The sequence below is a fragment of the Periplaneta americana genome, chromosome 6 (genome assembly GCF_040183065.1).
Source record: "Periplaneta americana isolate PAMFEO1 chromosome 6, P.americana_PAMFEO1_priV1, whole genome shotgun sequence".
In the NCBI taxonomy this organism is placed as follows: Eukaryota; Metazoa; Arthropoda; class Insecta; order Blattodea; family Blattidae; genus Periplaneta; species Periplaneta americana.
The window spans coordinates 131,818,467-131,844,638 of NC_091122.1; the positions used below are offsets into that span (position 1 = coordinate 131,818,467).

General features: G+C 35.9%; 1 protein-coding gene across 3 annotated transcripts in view; it reads left to right on the top strand.

The window, feature by feature from the left end:
* Positions 1–26,172, top strand: part of LOC138701736 (uncharacterized) — a 61,804-nt gene that overhangs the window by 9,617 nt on the left and 26,015 nt on the right. For 2 of the 3 annotated variants that reach the window (XM_069828957.1, XM_069828956.1), the window contains exon 3: positions 3,035–3,260. In XM_069828957.1, the coding sequence (XP_069685058.1) occupies positions 3,035–3,260 (226 nt within the window). Of the gene's footprint in view, positions 1–3,034; positions 3,261–11,313; positions 11,474–26,172 lie in introns of all 3 variants that reach the window. The other variant, XM_069828955.1, reaches the window with a different exon arrangement.

The following is a 26,172-nucleotide window of genomic DNA, read 5'->3' on the forward strand; positions in this document are numbered from 1 at the left end:
ATCTTGAAGAGCCTACTCGTAAAGAATTTCAATGTTTAAAGTGCCCATAAAATAATGTATTTTAATGTGACGTAAATTCAGCAGTAATAAGTCTGGACACTTAAGTGCTGTAGCGCTACGAATTATGCTGCTGCTGAGGATTATTCCTTTTTCAGTATAATAATTTTTTACTATTGTTTCAGTGATACTGGTTTGTGTACAATTCATTACAATTAGTTATGATAAATTATGGTATATTACCATCAGTTTAGTGTTTTAAACATTTTGACATATTATCCAGCATCTTGCTAATCAATATTAAAAGAAAGACTTATAAAACTGTTTGTTTCACAATAATTAGATGTAATTACACAATAATATATAAATATTTCAGTGCATTATTTCTATTGTCATTAATATTAAAATCAAGTGTAACTTGCAAAAATAACAATTTATTTAAAGTCAAAACAACGTATCTACAACACAGTCTTTATTTTTCTTACGTAACACTTAGCTTAAACACAAAAAAATTGTTGAGCAGATGTAAACATACTCTAATAACAACGAGTTATCACATATGTCGCACAGAATAACATAGGCGGTAACAGTGATAGTGTTTCAGTTGTTGCAAAACTTCTTTTGCATTTATCTCAAAACATTAATTTTGTAGATACGTCGTTATGACTCTAAACCCTCGAATTAATTCTAAACATACCTACATCTAATTATTTACTTACTGTATATAAGTATATCTAGAGTGTGGTAAAATGGATTGAAAGTAATAAAACTACAAGAAACAAATTACATAACTTTGTTTTTGGAAACCTTATTAATTTTATCTTTCTGTGCAATTATTTAGAATATTGCACAAACTTGTCGCAATTTGCACAAATATAATTTTTCATTTGTGCACTTTTGCGACAATTATTTATTTTATAGCTTAAACCCTGGCCACCAATGTGTGTGTGTGTGTGTGTGTGTGTGTGTATGTGTATCTAATGCTCTGGATTTAACAATGAAGTCATCGTCCTTCTTTTTTCCCAGTATTTTGATGGAAGATCCACAAATGTCCTAAGAGTTTCACAATTAGCCAGGTGCTCCATCTCCATGTCCTCTTCTCTGGTGCACTGGCCATCAATGTAGATCTACATTCTTTATTGTAGTGTAAATAGTAAAAATTGCGTGTCCTAGTGTACATAGTGTTAATAATTTAAATTGTAAATATCAGTGTATTTGTTAAAGTGATTCACGTTTTGTTCTGCCCAACTTTACGAAACAAGAGTAGCGTGAGCCGTCAGTCAAGTACTTCGCTTGCTATATGCACGTGTGTCGTCCAGTTAGAAACTCCAGTAAGCTTAATACAGTAAAACCTGGGAAGTTGGCCACCTCTGTAACGCGACTACCTGCCTTAAATTACCAGATTTTTAAGGAACCGGGAGGTTCGAATTTGTACTCTACAATAAATAGACTTCGTATGTTGACCCCTGTCTAACTTGAATCTTGACCTCAATTTCATGTGCTTGGAGCTCTTTTCCCCCTGTGTAACATGACCATGAAGTTTTGTGTCATGCTATATAACGCACAAAATTTTGTGTGGTGCTGTACAAAAATTCCTCTTAATATAGCCAATCTATTTTTATGAATAGCAGTGGCTATTGGCGCGCCTTTTGGTCATTCTCCTCCCGTAATGGTCGTCCGGGAAGCTTGGGCTGGTGGAAGGTTAACGGTTCTTTTCTTTGGCGTGAGTTCTTCGGGTTTTCTTAAGATTCAGTTATTCTTTGAGCATTTTAAGTGTACACTATAGTACAAATTGTAACCAGTAAACAAGTGCATATTACAGACTTCCTTTCAGTGAACAGGTATTGTACCTGTTTAAAAGAGCAATCAATTTTTGTTTTGTTCTAACACCTACGTAAACTTATACTGTACGTATAGTTCATAGTCTGAATAATAATACTGTACAGTAAAATACTGTACTCCAGAGCACGATAGACTGATAACTAAGACTTCCGTGGTTCGAATCCTGCCTGGGAAGAAAACTTTTTTTGTTCCTTATTCAAATTTATTCCCAGTACTTTTCGACTGCTGGTAAAATTCATGTTCTGGGAATAAGAAGTTAATTAAGTTGTAAAATATCGCTGCAATCGAAAAATATTGGTAATAAATTTGAATAAGGAACAAAAAAAAAGTTTCCTTCTCAGGCAGGATTCGAACCACGAAAGTCTTAGTTACCAGTCTATCGTGCTCTGGAGTGAACAAGGTTCTGAAATCAGCTACAAGGGTCGGTCCGGTTTTTTTGCCACTACTGTACATAATAATAATCCGTGGCGCTACAGCCCGTGAAGGGCCTAGACAGACCAGCCGGCTGCTGGCCTCACGCCCACATGCCGAAGCAGAGGTGGACGATCATCCAACCAGAATGGAGGTATCGTGTGGTTAGCACGATGATCCCCCCAGCCGTTTATAGCTGGTATTCGCAACCGGATTTCGCTACCTATCGTAGCTCCCCAAGTGCATCACGACGCTGGGTGGGCACCGGTCCCATACACTGGCCGAAATTTCATGAGAAAAATTTTTCCCCCATGAGGATTCGAACCAGGGCGCATTCCGTAACGCGAATCCTAGGCGGGATGCCTTAGACACTACTGTACATACTGTACATTATTTTTTTGTACAACTGTGCCTAATGTACAATTTTGTCCAACGCCGTTAGTTTCCATGTAGAGTACATAATTACGTATACATTTCTGAAGTGTTAAGTACGTAGATAACCATCATAGATAACATAACAATAATTTCTGTAAGTTAACCACCTGCGTATGTTGACTAGGTGTGGTCGGAACCGGACACGGTCAACTTACACAGTTTTTACTACGGTATACTTAATCTTGTAGCCTCCTTGGACAAAGTACAGTATGGTCCTTAATCATCACATCATAATCGGCACATTTTCAATATTCACCGTAATATTTTCCTTCTTCGCTACCACCATTAACAATCTGAATGCATACTTATCCTTATTTACTCACTAATAAGCGATTATTTTCATTCTCAGATTTCTGACCTATCACCCACAATACAAGTCAAAAATAGAACGACTTGATAAAATGACATTGAAAGAGATAGAGGAAGACGAACAAATGCAGAGGAATGTGATTACCGCCATGTGCTACATAACCACGATCGTGCACACCTTGGATTACCCGGAGTCCACGCGAGTTGTCGTGCAGGATATAAAGAACTACTGCAGGGACTTTGATCTACCTGACAAGGCTTTGGCTGTAAGTATAAACCAGTATTACCAGACTAGCACCACTAAAATCCACCACGTAACAAACAAATTCCACACAAGACTTTAGGATACATTTCTGTGCATTGTAGTCATGAGGAATATATGAGTCGTATAGATGCAAACCCCGACATTTCCACTTTTCAGCGAAAATGAGATTTTCCCGCAAAAATTTCTTCACTTTGAAATCTAAATATTCATTAATAATTTATAAGCAAATAGCGACAATTCCTATTCATTTGAACACTACGAATGCAGGGTTTAGATTCAAACGCCGATATTTCCTCGGAACAGTGAGATACAATCTCCGATATTTCCTTAGTCAATACCGGATTCGAATTAAGTCACATGATTCCCGCCTTTGCTACCGCTTATCAGCTGTACTTCGTTGCTGCGAATTGGATATTGTGACTGTGTTACTTAAAATACAGGGACATCATTTTATTTTTACTTCAATTTTTATTGTACCTGAGTTTTTGAATGTACTTCACTCCCACCCCATTTACTAGTAAACTTCCAATCTTCCTCCACACAGAACCAAGGCCGCGTTTACTGAGTTAGTGAGTATAATACGTTCCAGAAATATGTTCGCGTTTTCCAGTGACGAAAGAGCTTTCAATACTGAATCATATTTTCGCACAGGTATTGTCGTCCGTTTGCCTACGTTGCATCTCGGTTTCCCCCACTTGCTTCTGCTCGTTCCTCTATAAAGGGCAGTGTCTTAGCTCTTTTCTGAAAACATTAATTTCTGTTACGAATTGGACGTCTACATAATATTATACAACTATTTAAAATAACTTAAATAAAAGGGCCTCGTTAAGTAATGAACTGTCAGTGATTTTTCCCCCTTTCTACGACCGATAAAATCACTTTGACGGACAGTAGATAGCATGTCTGAGTAATTTTATCTTTTTTCGGATCGGACAGAAATGACGATTGAATTTACAGTATGTAAGGTCTCTTTTATAGAATAGATATAGAATTATTTCAACATGAGTTACTAGTACGAAGGACGAAACTGCTAATTAGAATTAGTGCGATAATATGCACAAAAGAACTGAAGCCTATATCGAAATGAACGGCCACCATTTTAAAAATGTGTTTAAATATCCATATTATAATTATTTTTCAATTTAACTTCATTCTCTAAATTGTACGTTAATATGCTGTAGACAGTATAATATACTGTACACTGCATAATGAATACGTCCGAATGGATAGCTCAGTTCGTGAGTAAAAACACTTATTGTTAATACTGTAGGGCCTACTGTATTTTGATCAAACAAAAACCTAATGAAAATTATCAAACTCAAAATCGCGATATTTCCTAGTTTACGTAAATGAATGAACTACCTTTCTTCCCTCCTATACCTAGTAAAGTAATTTGTTTGTATTTTACGCCAGTATCAACGAACTCCAGTCGTGGAAAGGGATAGCAAAGGGTGTTTCCGGTACTCAAGCGTTAATTCAAAGGTATAGCCAGATTAACATTAGAAATGTTAGTAAAAATAAAATGATGTCCCTGTATTATAAAGTAATAAAGTGTATTTCCTGTAGCAGGCCATAGCTATCTTCCCTCTAATAGGGTTTTCGGGCAAATCGAAAAAATTGTAAGCAAAAGATAAACGATTATTATTAGTCCCGAGTATAAAAATATATTCCACCAATTTTAATATAATAACACAACTTAGTAGAGATGCAGCAGTATGATTTAAAAAAAATAGGCTAAATTTACGAAAATTCCTGAACAGTGGCATTTTAAATTCAATGAGGATAAGAGGATGATCCTGACTAGTGAAAATGGAATTCTGAAAATCAGAGGTGAACCATTCTACACATCTGGCCAATGATTTGCAAATTGTTTTCAAATTGTCCTTAGGTGTGCTAGTTAAAAAAAAGAAAAGTGTTCTGATATTGATTTCATTACTAAAGCGTCATTTCAGAGATGAATGGAAGTAACAAAATGACCTTGAGTTCTACAGGCGAGTAGTAGAAAATGCAGCACACAGTAAGGGCCGTATTCATAGACATTCTTAGCGCGGGCTTCCGGTGGATGATCAGCGAACTAACGTTTTTCGTATTCATACATCAGTGTTAGAGATATGATATGATATGAATCCTGTACAATCACTCGATAGCCGGGGCTAGTTTAGCACGCTCATAGCGCGGGCTAGCGAAATGTCTATGCATATCATCCCAAGTCACTACTAGTGGAAGAAGAATGGTTCTGTGTAAGCACAGAATGAAGCGGAGTTATTGAGGATTTGAACTGTGTGCAGTGGCAGTTTTAAGTATCTTTTATCTAAATAAAAATGTTTATAATACTGTATATAAAATATAAACTAACTGTGGATACTTTCAAATAAGTTTAAAACATTTTTTGCAAAGAAAAAATATAAAAAATTAGTGCCAATTCTGAAGTCATCTTAGTACTAGATCCGCCACTGAATTAATTTTTTACTTTTGTTTTTCATTAATATTGTATGAAATATATACTATAAATAAATTTAGTGTCAGATTCATGCAGTTTTGTTAGTAGCAGCTGTAAAATAATGCTATAACGGACATTACAAAAAAAATGAAGATAATCATTAAAAAGCAAATTCAGACATTTCCATATTATCTTGTCATATTTATAGAAAACAACCAACATTTCTTGCCATTTAAAGGAATAATTATGGTGTCAGTTCTGTCTTTAAACGGTTAATACAGTTTAGACATTTTATGTAACATACTCGTAGTTTGTTAGTAAATTATTTTTTTTAATTTCCTTAAAAATTAACTCTAATGTATTTAATATAGGTGAAATGAAGTGACGTCACACTGATATAACGACTCTTTACTTTCCGACATTCTACTATAGATTACAGAGGGATACCAGCGAATAGGGATTATAAAGAATGGACACTTCGCGTCGGTACCTTTGATGTAGCCGGACTGATTTCAATGACCTTCAAGCCAGCTAAAGCGTCAGATTCTGCTTTCTCCCTAGAGTTGGCGCTGACATCACACCAGCTAGCAGTCGACACAGCGGAAATATAACACATACAATTAGTACATCTAGGTACATTATGTACTCAAATAAAATAAATTGGATCCATAAAATAATAAATCCTTCATTAACTGCAATGTCTAGACTCTACAGTTCCTTTATAATGAGAGTTGAGACGTTGACCCCAACAACAATTAAAATATGTAATGATTTGATAGCGCTGAAAATGGAAAAACAAAACTCTTACGAGAAGTAAAACCATAATATACCTATATTATATTATTATACAAATATTAAACGAATTCGATACTTAATTTTATAATGTATTATATTATTTTATAACGTAATGTATTATCTGAAATATAAAATAATATTATTGCAACTAGTTTGTCACTGAGAAATAAGGAAAAGCTGTTAACTTGAATTTATTTGAAGTAAAGCGTTACTAGATTATGCAATAAGGTAGGCGATGTTCTCAACTCTATTCTCAATTATTATCTTAGAGTATGCTCGATTACACTACCTCTAGCGCTTGAAAGTGGAACTAACCGCTGGCGCACAGTGAAACAAAACACAGGAAAATTCGCTCAGTGGTCATTCTTTACAATCCCTATTCGCTGGGGATACCACCTCTTAATATATTTAATACAAGTAAAATGAAGTGACACACTATTTATTGGCCTTTATACCATTCTTTCTCTCACCCGCCCCCACTTAAACATATGTTATTGGAGGTCTGCCGGGGACACAACTCGTAGTAAAATATGGTGAAAATATGACCGCGGGACGCAACCTGTGAAACCCGTCCTCTACTCTAGTCCCGGGAAATAGTATACCATGAGCCCAGGGGAGAGCCCAAGGTACATAGCACTACCACCAGCAACTAATGACCACTTACCACAAGGCCCAAGTTCGGTGGTGGTGGCCTGCAGCCGATTCTGTATTGGTCACTGACCCGAAATGGGAGGAAAGAAACGGAGATGATGGATGAGGGAAAGTGTAGATGAAGTGGAGAGTATTGGCGGAATTATAGAGGGAAATGGGAGTACCCCGATAAAACCTGTGCAACGTCTGAGTTCCCCACCATAAATCCATCACGACCAGGCCGGATCGAACCCGGGCCGCCTGAATGGAAGATAAGCGCGCTGCTAGCACTGAGCCACAGACGCCTCCCGACCTACACGTGAATACATACGTGTTTCTCGGGTTCGAACCCGGTCAAGACCAGTGTTGTAGCCTTACAGAACACAGTGGTTCATTAGACGTACCTAGAGGTGCTGTCCAACGCTGTGGAGTAACAGTTAGCCTGCCTAACTGTGAAACGAACGGGCCCGGGTTCAAATCCTGGTCGGAACAAGTTACCTGGTTGAGGTTTTTCCGGCATTTTACCTCAACTCATTAAGAGCAAATGCAGGGTAAATTTCGGCTCTGGAATCTAAACTCATTTCGCTAGTAGTGATGAGAGAAACTGCTCTTTTGTGATCACTGTTCGACCTGTGATTGCTCATTTATGATAACGGTGATCTTAGACAGTGAAACAGTGATTGAACTGCGAACTTGTTCGAGGTGACCACTGAACAGTTCATTCTTCCCCGTTCATCAGAGCGTCTCACTGTGATGTTTCAGTGCTCTCGATATTTCGCACATGGTAGGAGAGGGCGAGAAAATGTTGAGGTTGTGTGTTTGTACTTCACACAATACTGAGCCGTAAACATAGGGGTTTCATCATTTTAAAAACAGATTAAAGATTTAAAAGTCAGTATTCATTTATTTATTTGTTCAATCATTAATTGAATTAATGCTATAGACAAAATGAACATTTGTCGTCTGGCTACCCAATATAATGATTGATCTTCTCCAGTATTTCTGAAGTGAAATATTACTTACTTACTTACTTACTGGCTTTTAAGGAACCCGGAGGTTCATTGCTGCCCTCACATAAGCCCGCCATTGGTCCCTATCCTGAGCAAGATTAATCCATTCTCTATCATCATATCCCACCTCCCTCAAATCCATTTTAATATTATCTTCCCATCTACGTCTCAGCGTCACTAAAGGTCTTTTTCCCTCCGGCCTCCCAACCAACACTCTATATGCATTTCTGGATTCATCCATACGTGTTACATGCCCTGCCCATCTCAAACGTCTGGATTTAATGTTCCTAATTATGTCAGGTGAAGAATACAATGCGTGCAGTTCTGTGTTGTGTAACTTTCTCCATTCTCCTGTAACTTCATCCCTCTTAGCCCCAAATATTTTCCTAAGAAACTTGTTCGCAAACACCCTTAATCTCTGTTCCTCTCTCAAAGTGAGAGTCCAAGTTTCACAACCATACAGAACAACCGGTAATATAACTGTTTTATAAATTCTAACTTTCAGATTTTTTTGACAGCAGACTGGATGATAAAAGCTTCTCAACCGAATAATAACAGGCATTTCCCATATTTATTGTGTATTTCATTTCCTCCCGAGTATCATTTATATTTGTTACTGTTGCTCCAAGATATTTGAACTTCTCCACCTCTTCAAAAGATAAATTTCCAATTTTTATATTTCCATTTCGTACAATATTCTGGTCACGAGACATAATAATATACTTAGTCTTTTCGGGATTTACTTCCAAACCTATCTCTTTACTTGCTTCCAGTAAAATTCCCGTGTTTTCCCTAATCGTTTGTGGATTTTCTCCTAACATATTCACGTCATCCGCATAGACAAGCAGCTGATGTAACCCGTTCAATTCCAAACCCTCTCTGTTATCCTGGACTTTCCTAATTATGTAGGAAAAGACGGAAAATTGGTAATTTTGACATAATTCATATAGAAAAAGCCCTAAACAAAGTACATGAATGGAGCTCCAAAAACCTCATGACTATTAATGTAGAAAAAACAACATGAATTATTTACACTAAAATATAAACCAGTGACTATTAACACAAATTATAATGATAAACCACTCAAAGCAGTTGATGATGCCAAATACTTGGGCATCACTTTCGACAGAAAAATTAGTTGGAAAAAACATATAACAAACATCTCAGAAAAGGTTGAAAAGAAACTGCAAATCCTGAAAAGGTTAGCTGGTGCTAAATGGGCCTGCTCAAGGAGAGTCCTTAATACAACATACAAAATGTATATTAAACCAAACCTCTTGTACTGTTCTGAAGCATTAATAACAGCAGCAAATGCTAACATCAATAAACTTGAACAACTACAAAATCAGGCTCTTCGTCTAATCACTGGAGCAGTTAAATCCACACCTGTTGATGCCATTCTTGCCTTAACACGGATCCCACCAATAAAAACAAAAATAGAAGAACAAGCACTGCTCCAACATGAGAAAATGTTACGACTGCCAAACTCTAAATGGACAGAAAAGAACCTCCCTTCTTCAATCCTTAAAACTCGTAGTAGTTTCCTAGAAAAGGTAACACAGATTAAATCCAAATTGAGCATTCCTAACACAAGAGAAAATTTACTCATAAGAGAAAATCCATTGGAATTATTGCAACCTACCTTCAGTTTGGAATTAACAGAGGAAATAAGTAAATCAGACACACCAAAAGAAATACATAAACTTCTAGCACTGGAAACGATCAATACTAGATACCCTACAGAAGAATGGCTACACATATATACCGATGGATCCACCACAGAAAACCTTACTGGAGCTGGGGTTACACGTACACATTTTTCCTTTTATCACTCCGTTGGCAGAGACACAACAAATTATGATGGTGAAATAGAGGCTATACACATTGCTCTCCGACAATTATTAAATCTTCCCTTAAATAAATATAACAAGACAGTAATTCTTTCAGATTCTAAAGCTGCAATTCAGGGAATATGTTCAAATGCTACAAAGAAGTCAACAAAAATAAGAGAATGCTACAAAATGTTAACACAACTCCAAAAAGTTAATAAGATTGTCCATCTCCAATGGATTCCAGCACACTGTGGAGTCATGGGAAATAAAACCGCAGACACACTTGCAAAGAAAGGCACAACAATAAAACAAAAGCCTAAATTTAATTTCTCACATTCCTCAATAAAACGCTTGATCACTACAAAATTTTCTCATTCATACCTACAAGAAATATAATCAAATGCTAAAGACAAAAAATGGATTACACTACTTCCCAACCCAGATATAATCCCCCAGAGACCAAGGAAAACAGCAGTTGCAGCCTTCAGACTATTGACAAATCATGACTGTCTAGCAAGTCATCTCTACAGAATAGGTATCTCAGCTTCACCAATATGTGTCCTGTGTAACGATCCAGCAGAAATGAATGAAGATCACTTGAAGACCTGTGAAGCATTAAGATCAGAAGAAACTACAGTTCAAAAGTATTGGAAAGCACGACTGCTAATGGCTTCATTGCCAGATGCAAGGCACTAGACAACAACAACAACATAATTCACACATCACTCAGAAGATGAATGAAACATTGTTATTTTTAAATCATTGTCATATTTCGTAAAATTTTGTTATTATTGTAATTTTATTAGTTGAATAGTGTAGCCAATTAATAACGTCACTGCTTAAATAATGAAATCAGATTAAGCAATGTAAAAACCTGCCAGATTTTCAGCTGTTGGCTGACAATAGTATATTTTCCGGCTTTAAGAAATTAAAATCTGTCAGGATCAGCCCAAAATCTACTGAGTTGGCTACACTGAATATATTGTTAAAATCGGGCGATCACAGTTCGCAGGCGTAGTTGTTCCCAGTGTTGCATAAGCACAGCAGCGCAGTGCACGCAGTGCGAAAAAAAAACATGAACTCTTTCAGCTGGTGAGCAGTTTAGCCCTCGAATTGTGGTCACTGTTTAAAAAGCTGTTTAATCATAAGTGTGACCGTGATTTTTCGATCACCGTGACAAAATCACAGGTCAGTGATTTTCTGCGCATCACTACTCGCTAGCATTATCACCTTCATCTCACTCAGACGCTAGATAACCGGAACAGTTGATAGAGCGTCGTAAAATAAACAACTAGAGGTGCTAAAGTGCTAAAATCCAGCTAACTATTTATACTGCCTTAATTTCAGGATTACAACGAAGTTCTAATCCGATACATGAAACAGAATGGCATCTTAAATGCAGACGCCGAGAAAGCGTGGCAAGAAACAATGGTCAATATTCTGTACGATGTCAGAACTTCAGTAGAATCAGATGTGAGTCCACCACAGGAGGACGTATCCAATTGAAGTAAGATGTGAAAAAGAATGAGAGTACAGTAGAGCATCGATTATCCGAAACAACTGGGGACAGGGGGTGTTCGGATACTGATTTTTCGGTTAACCGATCATTTACGAAAACAAATTGTACTGGTGTCATAGGAGCAGTATGAAACAAACACTGATATTAAACACAAACTTATATACAGTATATATTTTGTATCACACGTCTTACAAATAACACAGAGAACTGACTAGACTAGACGGCATTTCGGAAGGCCTCAACTGCTAAATGCGCCGTAACATTTCTGGTATGTGACGTCACAATCTTGTACAGTACAACCAATCGGAATCAGTCTATAACAAGTACTTCTCGAGTTCGTTTGTTCACGTGTAAGTGTTTCAATACATGGAATAAGTAAAAGTAACATTTACTGTGTGTGTGTGTGTGTGCAAGATACGTAAATGGAAAAAGAGACTAAAAAGACAAGTATTGCACAGGCAGGCGTGGAAAATAGTGCGTAAGGTGTATAATTATTTTAAAAACGTTGACGAGCAGAACGCTGCCGGCCATCTTGATGCTGGCTGCAACGTTGCCAACGCGGAAGAAACGACTGCAGAAGCATGTTGTGTGGGATTGAGAACCGTGCAAAGAATATTGTTAGTGAAGGAATGAAGGTTTGTTTTGTCATGCTTACAGTAAACAATGACTAAGATCATTATTGTTTTTCGATAATTTAAATTCTCTCCTGCGCTATTTGTATTGCACGTGCGCGTGAAGTACGATGTGGCAATATTGTACGCTGCCTTGCTGTCTATATCTCTCTCTCTCGACGCAATCTAGTTTGACAAGTTCAAAATGGTCATTAAATTACGCCTACACTTTAGGAAAAGAAGTCCATTTTTTTTTGCAGCTGAGACTCTTCTTTTTGCCGCTAAATCTCGCAAACAGCGCTAGCGAAACTTCTACGTGGCGCGCGCGCAAATTTGAATTTGCCGACTGGAACGCTTTCGGTTAACCAATGTTTCGGCTGATAGGTATTCGGATAATCGATGCTCTACTGTATACTTGCAATGAAATAATATGGCAGAAAGGTAAATAACAATATTCAATGTAAATGGTACAGGCTTTGCCAATGTGCAGTGTGATCCAGAAGGTGAAACGCTACATGATGAAAAATATGGCTATTTGGAACAGAAAATATTATAATTTGTTTTAATACGGCATCGCTTCAGAGATAAAATATTACTTAATTAGGATTATAATAACATCAGAACAACATTAAAATACAATTAAATACTTTTTACTGTTAGAAAATACCCATTCGTACCAGCAGAGTTATATGAAAATTTTTCGTACTGCTAAGTCTTGCCTTTCTTTACAAGATCTGTTCAAAGTGTCCTCCATCCATAGCGACACAGAAAATTCTCATACGTGACGTCTTTTCGTATTTTTCTGTAGCATAGAGGATATTCTTCAGAATGTTCTTCATTACCTAGCGTGCAAGTTTCATAATAAAAGGATTAAATTGGTTTTGTTCCGTATACAGAAGAGGTACGTGCATTCTTAAGGTTAGTGACCTAATTCGTCTTCTTGTAGATCAGACCATTAAAGGGAGGCATTTGGTTAAAAAAAAAACATAACCCCCTCCAGAGTTATGACGTAGGAACAGGTAAAGAAAGGCTGCTATACTTGATAATTGCCATCTTATGTTAGAATATTTTTAATGTAAATACATATTGATTATGCGCAATGTTCAAAACATACAGAGGTGAACCTGCCTGGAGAGAAATAAAAAATAGGTTGCAGCCGTCAAATTACTCTTCAAGGAACGACCACTCATATAAATTGAGGGAAAGAAGACAGAGGACGGACACTGGAAAGTTTTCTTTTCTCAATCGTACTATCGGGGACTGGAATGCTTTACCTGCAGACTTACTAAAGGCTTTACCAATAACCAAAAATGTATTTAAAAATAGGCTTAAGGACTTTACTAATAGACGGTAGTAACTATTTAAAGGGTGTAATTGATATCTTGTTATTTGAAGTGTTCTATCAGTGAGGAAGTGTGTTGTGTCAGTGAAGTGTGTAGTGTCAGTGAAGTCTATTGTGTAAGTGAAGTGTGTTGGTGTCAGTGAAGTGGCTGTGCAAAGTATTTGAACAGTGAAATGGTTAGAAGTGTTAGTGAAATCAGGTAGAATCAGTGCAGTAAGTGAGTTGACAGCGAAATAAGTGTAGTGCCGAAAGGTACTTGTGTCACACTCGTGGGTCTTAGTTCGAACTTAGGGTTAAGATACAAATTAGATTTACTTTAAATGTTATTTTAAGTGACCATGCTTCATTTAATTTAGGAAGCTCCTTGTTATTATTATTATTATTATTATTATTATTATTATTTTATTACTATTATTATTATTATTAATTATTGTTTTTTATTAGTTGTGTTTATTATTAAATGTCATTATTGAGTAATTAGTTACCACTGCCACCGGGTATATACCCATTTGCAGTGTGAATAAATACATACACATACATATTCGGAAAACGTATTATGTGTCTTTCACGTGTTACATTTTATTACTTGTTAACATGTTTCGGCCTGCTAGTGGCCATCTTCTGAACTGTTCATATTATGAGTAGACAAAGAGGAAGACAAAAAATAGGAAAGACTGGAGAATTCTGGATTTGCAGAACACTATGAATGAATGAATACATTGCTGTCTTAAATTGATTGAGCATTTGGGAATTAAATCAGTGACTCTCTCAAAACGCGCTATGGAATGTTTCAAATAAAATAATTTTTATCTCGAAAACGAAGGAAAAACGAGCAAAATTGCTCGTAATTTAACTTTTTGTTTGAAATGTCTGAAATAATAACCCCCTGAAATTAATGACGTTACTTATGGTTCACCCTGTATAATTAATAGTATTAATTTAAATAAATAAATTACTTCAATAAATGTACAAATTATATTTTTCCGATAAACAAATATCTATAAACATTTCTGATCATTTTTGTTTAACATTATTCTTAGTGCAAATCAAGATTTCAGGTATAACTCCCTGTAAAGTTGATTTGAATAATTTCGAGGGAAAAATTGTTCCGGAGCCGGGTATCGAACCCGGGACCTTTGGTTTAACGTACCAACGCTCTACCACTGAGCTACCCGGGAACTCTAACCGACACCGATCCAATTTTTTCCCTCTATATCCACAGACCTCAAAGTGGGCTGACAACCGTCAAGCAACCAACTTCGAGTGCACACTAACTCCGTGTGACTTAAATTGTGGTTTTCTGTTAACGAACAGTGACGTGTATTATGCAAATCAAGATTTCAGGTATAACTCCCTGTAATTATTCATTATTCTTAGTGTTTTCATTTGATAAATATTCTAGGAACATAGGCCTAATACATGGTATACTGCCTGTCACTTTTCTAACTGCTCCGTAGCAAGCGAAACCTGTTTCCGGGCGTACACCCGTTATTTGTGACACTCATTTCCGAACATTATATAATATAGTAACCAATATACTTAGAAGTCCTTATATTATGATCTATTATTTGATCAATTACTATTTTCCTCGTGTTCTGTGTTTGTAGAGACCTTTTAGTAAGAAGATATCCTTCCAACAGGTTACTAGCCTGGAGGAAGTAAGTCCAGTGGTGGGGTTGCCACCTATACCCTCTGGACATTTGTCCCAAATAGAGACCTTATTATTTGCTGATGATACTGTGTTTATGGCAACTTCATAAGATAATTTACAACGTTTGGTTTACAACTTTAATCAAATGGCAGAAAGTTTCAATATGGAAATTTCAACTGACAAATCTAAAGTGACGGCTTTTTTTTTTTAGGAAAGGAACCAGTCCGTAGCAAAATTTGCATCAATAATAAGATCATCGAACAAGTTAAAAATTTTAGTTATCTCGGCTACCAAATTTCATATGATGAAGAAAAAGATTTGAATGAGAAAATTATTAAATTCAACAGAGCAATGGTGATAATTAATCAGATATTCAAACCAACCTTAGTACAAAAACACACGCGCACCAGAATTTATAAAACATTGGCCAGACCTATACTCCTCTGTTTTGGTAGTGAAGCTTGGACGATTCGTAATATTGATTCACAAAGATTAACGGCGGCAGAAATGAGATTTATGCGTCGTACAGCGGGATACACGAGACTGGATCACATTAGAAATTTTGACGTTATGAAAGAACTGCAGATTGAACCGATTACGGAATACCTACAGAAATACACACAAGACTGGAGATCGCATGTCGTCAAAATGCCTCGTGCTAGAATTTTAAATTACCATCCTGTGGGCAAGAGTTCCTTGGACAGACCGTTCAAGCTTTGACAAGAGACCGTAACGGCCCACTAGGCCCAATACATGCGATGATGATGATGATGACTATTTTCCTCATTTTCCGAAAGGCTCTAAGAAATGTCAGGGTTCTAATTTTATGAATTGCATTGTTGAGATTGTTATAGTTTTAGTTTCTAACTATAATTTTATTTACGTGTCGAGATATACAATAATTCAATTTCTGGGATTGCAGTAAGTGTCATATAATCTGTGAACAACTTTAAGTTGGTGCGATAAGTTGGAGTAGTACCGGTATGTAATTCTTATCTAAAATGCTTTACCATTCACGGATGTCTCCATTCAAATACATTTTAAGTAGTACAGGCATTAAAGGATGTTTTTATCTGACGTATTTATTAATTTATAGTGAAAATTCCTATTCAAATATAGGAAATAAAAAATTCCGACGTCCTTATTGTATTGTAGTAAATACCACAGACACAGCACGTGTCGTAAACTAACATGGGGGGGGGGGAGTTACTGTATATGTGGATTGATGACAGGCTATATCGCCAGCGAAGAGGGAAATAACTCATTTCTTATTGAGCGATATGTGTCCATCAAGGAGGAGACATTCGTGTCAGCAAGGCACCTCGAGCAAGAAGTACAATAATTGCTGCAAGTGTAACAGCGTATTCCCAATCTCACCGGACCGGTGGACATCAATGACGTCACGCTGCAGCGAAATAGGAACAAAACTGCTGGAAGGATCGATGGCTGTCATGACGACTGTATAAGTCGTTGTCTGTGCTACGCTAGCAAAATTTTGCGAAATTTCCGTACTGCCATCTCGTTAAAAAAAAAGAGAGCATAAACAATTTACTTCTTGAACCGGTAGTAATAACTGGTTCGTTGACATGTTCGCTCATAAGCCATTAACATATTATTTTTACGTTGTGCTCATTACAAACAATACAGCAGAACTAAAGCAGAACACACCGCCATGACACCACAGTGCACAATGTCATTCGTCTGCTAATTCCCGCCCTATACAATAACCAATCAGATTCACTGATGGCGGCTGATGGAGACTGCCACCACCTCTGCAAGCTGATGGCACCGGTGCGACACCGATGGAGGATCAGTGACTCCATCGGTGAAATTCGGAACACCTGATGCCATCAGATTGCTCAGCGCTGAGATTCGGAATAAGGTTCAATGACTATTATGGCGGATGTACAAGTTGTTATTGTGCTATGCTAGCAAGATTTTTGCGAAATTTCCGTACTGCCATCTCGCTCAAAGAAAAGAAAGCATAAACAATTTATTTCTTGAACCAGTAGTAATAACTGGTCCGTTGACATGTTCGTTCATAAGCCATTGACATATTTTTTTACGTTTATTACAAACAATGCAGCAGAACACACCGCCATGACACAACAGTGCACGATGTCATTCGTCTGTTAATTCCCGCCCTATACAAGAACCAATCAGATTCACTGATGGATACTGCCGCCACCACCTCTGCAAGCTGATGGCACCGGTGAAATTCGCAACACCGTGATGCCATCAGATTGCTCAGCGCTGAGATTCGGAATACGCTCAGTTGTAGTCGTGAAAAGATTACAGGAAAAACGGATAAACACAGAGTTCCAAAGGATGAAATTTCACACCAAAGGAAAGATGTTAAAGGAGAAGCATGTGAAGATAAAATGGGTGAAAGTAGCTACACTTCAAAATATCCCAAAAATGTTAGCGTACGAAAAAGTTCAGGCAAGAAACAAATGAATAATATACAAGATATCAAAGAGATTATAGTTGACGAAAGCATTCAAACGATAATAAAACGGAAGCATGAACACGAAAGAAGAACTTATAAAACAAAGGATGAAGTCTAGAAGGAAACTGGTAATGAACGCGATCCATATTTCAAAGAAACGCAAGCATGAACAACAAAAACAAATAGAAAATGTTGCAACAAAGTAAGATCTGAAACTGACAAGAAAATAGCTGACAAACACAATAAAAAGGGTAACCAGACAATGAATATGGACATTAGTGGCGAAGCTAAGGTGTAAATAGTAGTATTTATTTAACCTGGTAGAGATAAGGCCGTCAGACCTTCTCTGCCCCTCTACCAGGGGATTACAACTACAATATGAAGCATAAAATTACAATTAATTAAATTTACAATTACAATAAAAATCAAAGTACGAAAAGATTACCTGACTAATGAAATTTATCATAGGAGTTAAGAACAATATATATATATATATATATATATATATATATATATATATTTACTGAATTACAAATTAAACCTAGAATAACAAAATTGTATAGTGATGAAATTACCCGATATTGAAATATTTTGTGCTAGATTAAGAGAACCATTTACAAGAAGCCATGTCTGAACGAGTCTCAATTACTGACCAAGTGCTTAATAAGTTTGCGTTTGAATTCAATTTTATTTCGACAGTCCCTGATGCTAGCAGGTAGCGAATTTTAGAAGCTTGACTTAACAGCTTAACTTGACTATGAATACCGACCTAAATCATATAGCTCACCCTGGGTAACAACTAGACTTCAAATGGATGAATGACGAACAGTCAAGCAACCGTTACTTGAATAAAACTGCGAATTACTAGAAAATCTTCGCGAATCGCCAAGAGATGTCGCTGAACGTCTACTTCTTGTATGTCATCTTGGCCAAGAGATGTCGCAACGTGTTTATTTCTAGCACGGACTCTGGTTTCTAACAGTGATCCTGTAGTTTGCAGGCGAATGCTACAACAAGCCGTTGTCATTTAAAGGGGGCAGGCTAGGGCAATTGACCTCTTCCTCCTCCGAGTTTAAGATTTAAAGAGATTAGCGATCGAATAGTACTACGAAAGAAAAAAATGTGAAAACTGTACCTTTAATAATAGAATTTATTCATTCAGAGTTTTCTGTCCTACGGCAGGTCTTTTACTGCAAACCCAGCATTCTCCAATCTTTCCTATTTTCTGCCTTTCTCTTACTCTCCGCATATGATTAAAAATTAATCTTAATGTTATCTATCATTTGATATCTCCTTCTGCCCCTCACTTTTCTTCCGTTTACTATTCCTTCCATTGCCTCCTTCAGCAGGCACTTTCTTCTCAGCCAGTGACCCAACCAATTCCTCTTTCTCTTCCTGTTCAGTTTCAACATCATTCTTTCTTCACCCACTATTTCCAACACCACTTGATTTCTCATTCTGTTTGTCCATTCCACACGCTCCATTCTTCTCCATAACCCGCATTCAGACAAAGCACTTTACTAGTCTCTTTCTCAGTTCTTTTTCCAGAGGTCCGCAGAAGGTGCGACATTTTCTATTAAAAATTTATTTTGCCATTGCTGTTCTCTTTTGACTTTCTGGCAGCAGCTCATGTTACTGCAATATTTAAATATTCCACTTTTATAAACGCTAAAGAAATAAAAGACGAAATGTGTTGAGGCTAATTGTTTATGGCAATCATTCAGCATTGCCTTGTTCCATTAAGAAAACACTAGAAAAGCTGGTGCATTATTACGTGTTAATATTTTCAGCGTATAATAATTACACTGGTCTACAAAATTAAACGTATTTTTGTTAAAATATAACGAATGGGTGATTCTTATAGCATTTTTCGTGCTGATTTCAGATCTGTTTTCAAAATGTTTCTATCGCCCAGGGTTTTTGAGTAATTATATGAAATGTACTTCAGATTTTTCTAGTATTGAAACCTTGTAATATTTAACTAAAATCATATTTATTTACCTAAAATGTGTGTGAAATAGATTTTAGGCTATACTTCGCTTGAGAAACATCTCTTTCGAGCAGGGGCGGCTCTACAATAACTGCAGAGCTGCAGAACCGCCATTTAAATGGACTTGAAAAAATTAAAAATGTAAAACGTGCTTTTATGTAATCTAGTTCATTGTTTCATTTATTTTTCCAATTCATTCTCCTTCGATTCGAGATTTTACTGTCTGTAGGAGATTTGAAAGGCATGTTGGTCCGACAAGTTAACAAATTTAAAGAAACAAATATCAAGAGTCCTTCAATAACTGTCTATTAAAAATTACAAAATATTACATAGGTTGCAGGAACATATTCTGACTAGCGCTTTCGCTATAATAATAGCATCCTCAGGTCAGACTTTTGCGATGTTATGCTTTTCATATAAAGACATGGATAGACTAGTAACGTCGAAAAATGTTAAAGTACATGACGTAAAAATATAAAAATATGAAAAATACAATGATAAGAGAAATAAAAAGACTTATGAACAGTCTGAAATATATATATATATATATGGTAGAAAAACCTTCATGAGGTCTCAAAAAATACATAAAAATATTTGACATGTGTGCAGGTGATAGATCACAATTTGGTAAAAAATATGCAGCTTAAAATAGCGACACAGACAATAAAAAGAATAAATTAAAATATTGCTTTGGATCAGTCACCACGACGTAGCAGCACATTGTAAAATCTGCAAAAATCAATAATAAGTATTTAGTAAGGGATCAGTGTAGGACCAGAAAAAGAAGTGAATTGACGATAAAATACTTACAAGGTCTTTGGTCTTGGCGTAATAAAAGAAAGTGATGTTGTCTGTTCTGTGGCGTGGTGGTGACTGGTGCAATGACACAGTATGAGAGACACGTCATGACGTAAGTGGAGGGGGGTACGTGCCGCAGTGAGAAGAGTTTCTATTGGCTAATTTAAATAAAGGATTACCGGAACTAGGTAATTGTTCATTAATTAGTGGAACTGTATTATTAAGTGATTTAGCTATGTAAAATTCTTCAGCAACTAAATTAAAAGCTCCATTACTGATGGGTTTTAAAATCTGTAAAGCGTCGGACATATTTTGAAGCTCGTGGCCGTTCTCAATCAAATGGGTTGCGAATTTAGATTTATTACGATTGTGACGAAAATCTGCTTTATGTTCAGAATATCTAGTCCTAAAATTCCTTTTGGTTTGGCCAATATACTTTTTTGGGCAATTCTTACAATGCAGCATGTACACTCCACCACTGGCATATTTATCAAAGTTACAAATATTGTTTGAAATAACATTATTAAGTTTATTACCTGTTCTGAAAGAGACCTTTACATTTTCTTTTTTGAAAAAATTATGCAACTTGTATGATACATTATTATAAAAAGACATTGTGTTCCAATACTTAGATTTTTTAGTATCAGTAAAGGGCGTGAGCGTAATATCTGAATTCTTGTGTAAATGAGACTTTCTTTTAGAAAGAAGTTTATCTATCAATTTTCTGTTGAATCCATTTTCTATTGCAAGTCCTACTATATATTTATATTCTTTTAAATAATTTTTCTTGGAAAGAGGGACATATAGCAATCTATCAATTAAGAAAACGAAAGTACTATGCTTATGAGACTGGGGATGGCTGGATTGACAGTGAATAGTATGGGTAGTGTTTGTGGGTTTTCTAAAAATATCATAATCAAAACTTTTATGTTTTCTGATAATTTTCAAGTCTAAGAAATTTATAGATTTGTTACATTCAACCTCTATGGTGAATTTTAAGTTAGGATGTAAACTATTGAAAGATTGCAAGATACCTTCATGGGTGTCAGCATGACTCTCAAAAACTAACAAGGTGTCGTCAACATATCTATTGTAAGAAATGATGTTGTGTTTAGCAGCAAGTTTTTCGATATGTCTGTCTTCCAAGCTCTGTAGAAATACGTCGGCTAAAAAACCGGAAAGAGAGTCACCCATTGCTACACCTCGAGTTTGTAAGAAATATTTATTGTCGAAACGGAAGTAATTTTGTTTAGTGCAAACAGAAAGCAACTGCATTAGTTGATTGATGATTTTTTCTTCGGTGTTAAGTTTACGTAATTTCTCTGAAATTATCTTTAAAGTTTCATCAAGTGGAATATTCGTATATAAATTTTCGATGTCCAAAGAGACAAGTTTAGTGGATTTATTAATACTTAAACTTTGCAATCTTTCAATAAGTTGTTGGGAATTATTCAATGAATACCTATTATCCATCTTAAGTATTTCTTTCAAATATTTCAACAAAAATTTATTAATTTTGTGGTTAGGTGAATTTACGCTATGGACAACCGGACGCATAGATAAATCCTTTTTATGGGTTTTTGGTAAAGCTAGTCTACCAACCCTCAAAGCTTTACCAAAAACCCATAAAAAGGATTTATCTATGCGTCCGGTTGTCAATAGCGTAAATTCACCTAACCACAAAATTAATAAATTTTTGTTGAAATATTTGAAAGAAATACTTAAGATGGATAATAGGTATTCATTGAATAATTCCCAACAACTTATTGAAAGATTGCAAAGTTTAAGTATTAATAAATCCACTAAACTTGTCTCTTTGGACATCGAAAATTTATATACGAATATTCCACTTGATGAAACTTTAAAGATAATTTCAGAGAAATTACGTAAACTTAACACCGAAGAAAAAATCATCAATCAACTAATGCAGTTGCTTTCTGTTTGCACTAAACAAAATTACTTCCGTTTCGACAATAAATATTTCTTACAAACTCGAGGTGTAGCAATGGGTGACTCTCTTTCCGGTTTTTTAGCCGACGTATTTCTACAGAGCTTGGAAGACAGACATATCGAAAAACTTGCTGCTAAACACAACATCATTTCTTACAATAGATATGTTGACGACACCTTGTTAGTTTTTGAGAGTCATGCTGACACCCATGAAGGTATCTTGCAATCTTTCAATAGTTTACATCCTAACTTAAAATTCACCATAGAGGTTGAATGTAACAAATCTATAAATTTCTTAGACTTGAAAATTATCAGAAAACATAAAAGTTTTGATTATGATATTTTTAGAAAACCCACAAACACTACCCATACTATTCACTGTCAATCCAGCCATCCCCAGTCTCATAAGCATAGTACTTTTGTTTTCTTAATTGATAGATTGCTATATGTTCCTCTTTCCAAGAAAAATTATTTAAAAGAATATAAATATATAGTAGGACTTGCAATAGAAAATGGATTCAACAGAAAATTGATAGATAAACTTCTTTCTAAAAGAAAGTCTCATTTACACAAGAATTCAGATATTACGCTCACGCCCTTTACTGATACTAAAAAATCTAAGTATTGGAACACAATGTCTTTTTATAATAATGTATCATACAAGTTGCATAATTTTTTCAAAAAAGAAAATGTAAAGGTCTCTTTCAGAACAGGTAATAAACTTAATAATGTTATTTCAAACAATATTTGTAACTTTGATAAATATGCCAGTGGTGGAGTGTACATGCTGCATTGTAAGAATTGCCCAAAAAAGTATATTGGCCAAACCAAAAGGAATTTTAGGACTAGATATTCTGAACATAAAGCAGATTTTCGTCACAATCGTAATAAATCTAAATTCGCAACCCATTTGATTGAGAAAGGCCACGAGCTTCAAAATATGTCCGACGCTTTACAGATTTTAAAACCCATCAGTAATGGAGCTTTTAATTTAGTTGCTGAAGAATTTTACATAGCTAAATCACTTAATAATACAGTTCCACTAATTAATGAACAATTACCTAGTTCCGGTAATCCTTTATTTAAATTAGCCAATAGAAACTCTTCTCACTGCGGCACGTACCCCCCTCCACTTACGTCATGACGTGTCTCTCATACTGTGTCATTGCACCAGTCACCACCACGCCACAGAACAGACAACATCACTTTCTTTTATTACGCCAAGACCAAAGACCTTGTAAGTATTTTATCGTCAATTCACTTCTTTTTCTGGTCCTACACTGATCCCTTACTAAATACTTATTATTGATTTTTGCAGATTTTACAATGTGCTGCTACGTCGTGGTGACTGATCCAAAGCAATATTTTAATTTATTCTTTTTATTGTCTGTGTCGCTATTTTAAGCTGCATATTTTTTACCAAATTGTGATCTATCACCTGCACACATGTCAAATATTTTTATGTATTTTTTGAGACCTCATGAAGGTTTTTCTACCATATATATATATATATATATATATATATTTCAGACTGTTCATAAGTCTTTTTATTTCTCTTATCATTGTATTTTTCATATTTTTATATTTTTACGTCATGTACTTTAACATTTTTCGACGTTACTAGTCTATCCATGTCTTTATATGAAAAGCATAACATCGCAAAAGTCTGACCTGAGGATGCTATTATTATAGCGAAAGCGCTAGTCAGAATATGTTCCTGCAACCTATGTAATATTTTGTAATTTTTAATAGACAGTTATTGAAGGACTCTTGATATTTGTTTCTTTAAAAATGTCTGTAGGAGCCTTGAACTGCTCGAGAATTTTAGCTGTAGTGTACTTCTCGGATCTGTGATCGGCAGTACCTGAGGCTCAACGTAGGTTAGTCGGCAGCAGAAAACTGGTTTTCTTCACCGTCCCAAGAATGCATTAGAGCTGCAACCGAAGCAGCTCTCTCCGAATATACAAAAGAACCGTCAACACTCTCATCTCCTTATGACCTGCGTTAGAACACACAGGCTTCTGGACTACTGTAGTCTATATCATTACAGTTCCAGTGTGTTATAGTACTGTGGGTGGTGTGATGTGATTAGTCAGTGCGTCTAAGGAAATATTTTATATTAAAAATGAATGAAATGAAAATCTAATCGACCAACCCTTTTCGAAATTAAAAGAGAAATTGCATGTTAACTTAAGGAATTAGGACGTCCTACACAAAATTTAAATATTGAAATTTCTGGGAAAAATTCGAGGAAATCATGTAGCCTACTAGTCATTTTAATACCGAAATGTGTAATGGAAACGATTGGTTTTTTTCTGCGCTCATGAAAACGCTTTCTGTATTCTGTTTAGAGGAGAAAATACATGGACAAACACTGGAGTGAAGGATTTAGTTAATTTGACTTAAAAAACTAGAAAAGCATGTGGGGCACATCTCCACTACGTGACTAGTTGTACCAGGTGGGAGAGGTGTAGCGCACGGATGGAGTACAATTTCGGGTGCACAATAAAATTCGAGAAGGGGCTATAATTACACGCGTTATCCGATTTAGATGCAATAAACAGCATGCGTTTGCTAAATACACTATTTTTCATGCAGAACTGCCAACCTTTGTAACCGCGGGCCGCTACTGCTTTCGAGTGTCCAGCAGTAGTCTGCCAGAATATTTGGACTCCATTTTCCCTAGTAGGGCCTTTCCATTTCAGAAAAATCCCGGTGAAAACGCTCCCCATGTTCGTCGCTCACTACCCGAAGATTTTGAGGAAAGAAAAAAAAATAGATGAGAATCAAAGAAGTTATTTTGAGAGATATGACATCCCATCACGTTATAGTTCTGAATCAGCTCGCTGACAAGTTCTCTGTAATCTTCTGATCTGTGGTTCCTAAAAATTACCGTTCTGTTGTATGATCCTTAAGTTCCCGGCATATCATTAGAACTTGAAAAGCCATATGATGGGATTCTTTAGTCAACCACTTAATAGAATCACATGGAGCACAACAAATTTCAGGGGCCCAGTTCCTGTCCTCATCTATTTTGCAATCAAAAGAACACTCGTAAGCTCTTTTAACTACTGTAGTAATATTCAAAGTTAACTAATCACAAACGTAACAATAGTAATATGCGTTACAAGAGCGGTATGTTGAAGTTTTCATGTGCGAGGAAAAGTTTGAAAAATCGAAACGTAGTTGGAGGTTTTTTAATTTCCGAGAATTGAAAGAAAACATACCGCTCGTGTATCGTACATTATTTTGTGCGAAGATCGTTTATTACATACCTACCTGAAAGAGGAATTTCTAATTAGTTGCAATGAAATCTCCATCTTGGTTTCTGTTCAATGACGACAAATTTGCAAAACATAAATATCTATCTTCAACATTGTTGCTTTAAAATGTTTTCTGTGTTTACTATACTCCAGCAGGCCGTGATATACGTCTGTCTTCCCCCCCCCCCAGTCTATAAATGCGAACTTAAAACAAACGGCTTCCTTAATGTTACATGCATCACGAATGCAGTAACTTTAGTGGAGTTGTAGAGTTTACTTAATTTTTGCAAATATTTAAAAACAATAATTAACAGTGCAATTTAGGTGAAATTGCAATGGTAAGTTTCCAATTTATAATTATTACTATATTGAACGTCTCTAAAAATAATATGTTAAAAGCCTAAAGCAGTAAAATCAATATGTCACTTAAGCGGTAAGAAGAGGGAAATTGTTATGTGTGTTAGTTCGGGAATACTGAATGTGGAATTTTAGACTTACTTGGTTTTGTGCGGAAACCAAGCAAATACGCACGATCTCGCACAAAAATTTTTTATGTGATTTATACAGTATTTCGAGATATGTTTCACGTTATAAGATAATTTTATCACACTTAAAATTAGGACAAAGAAAACA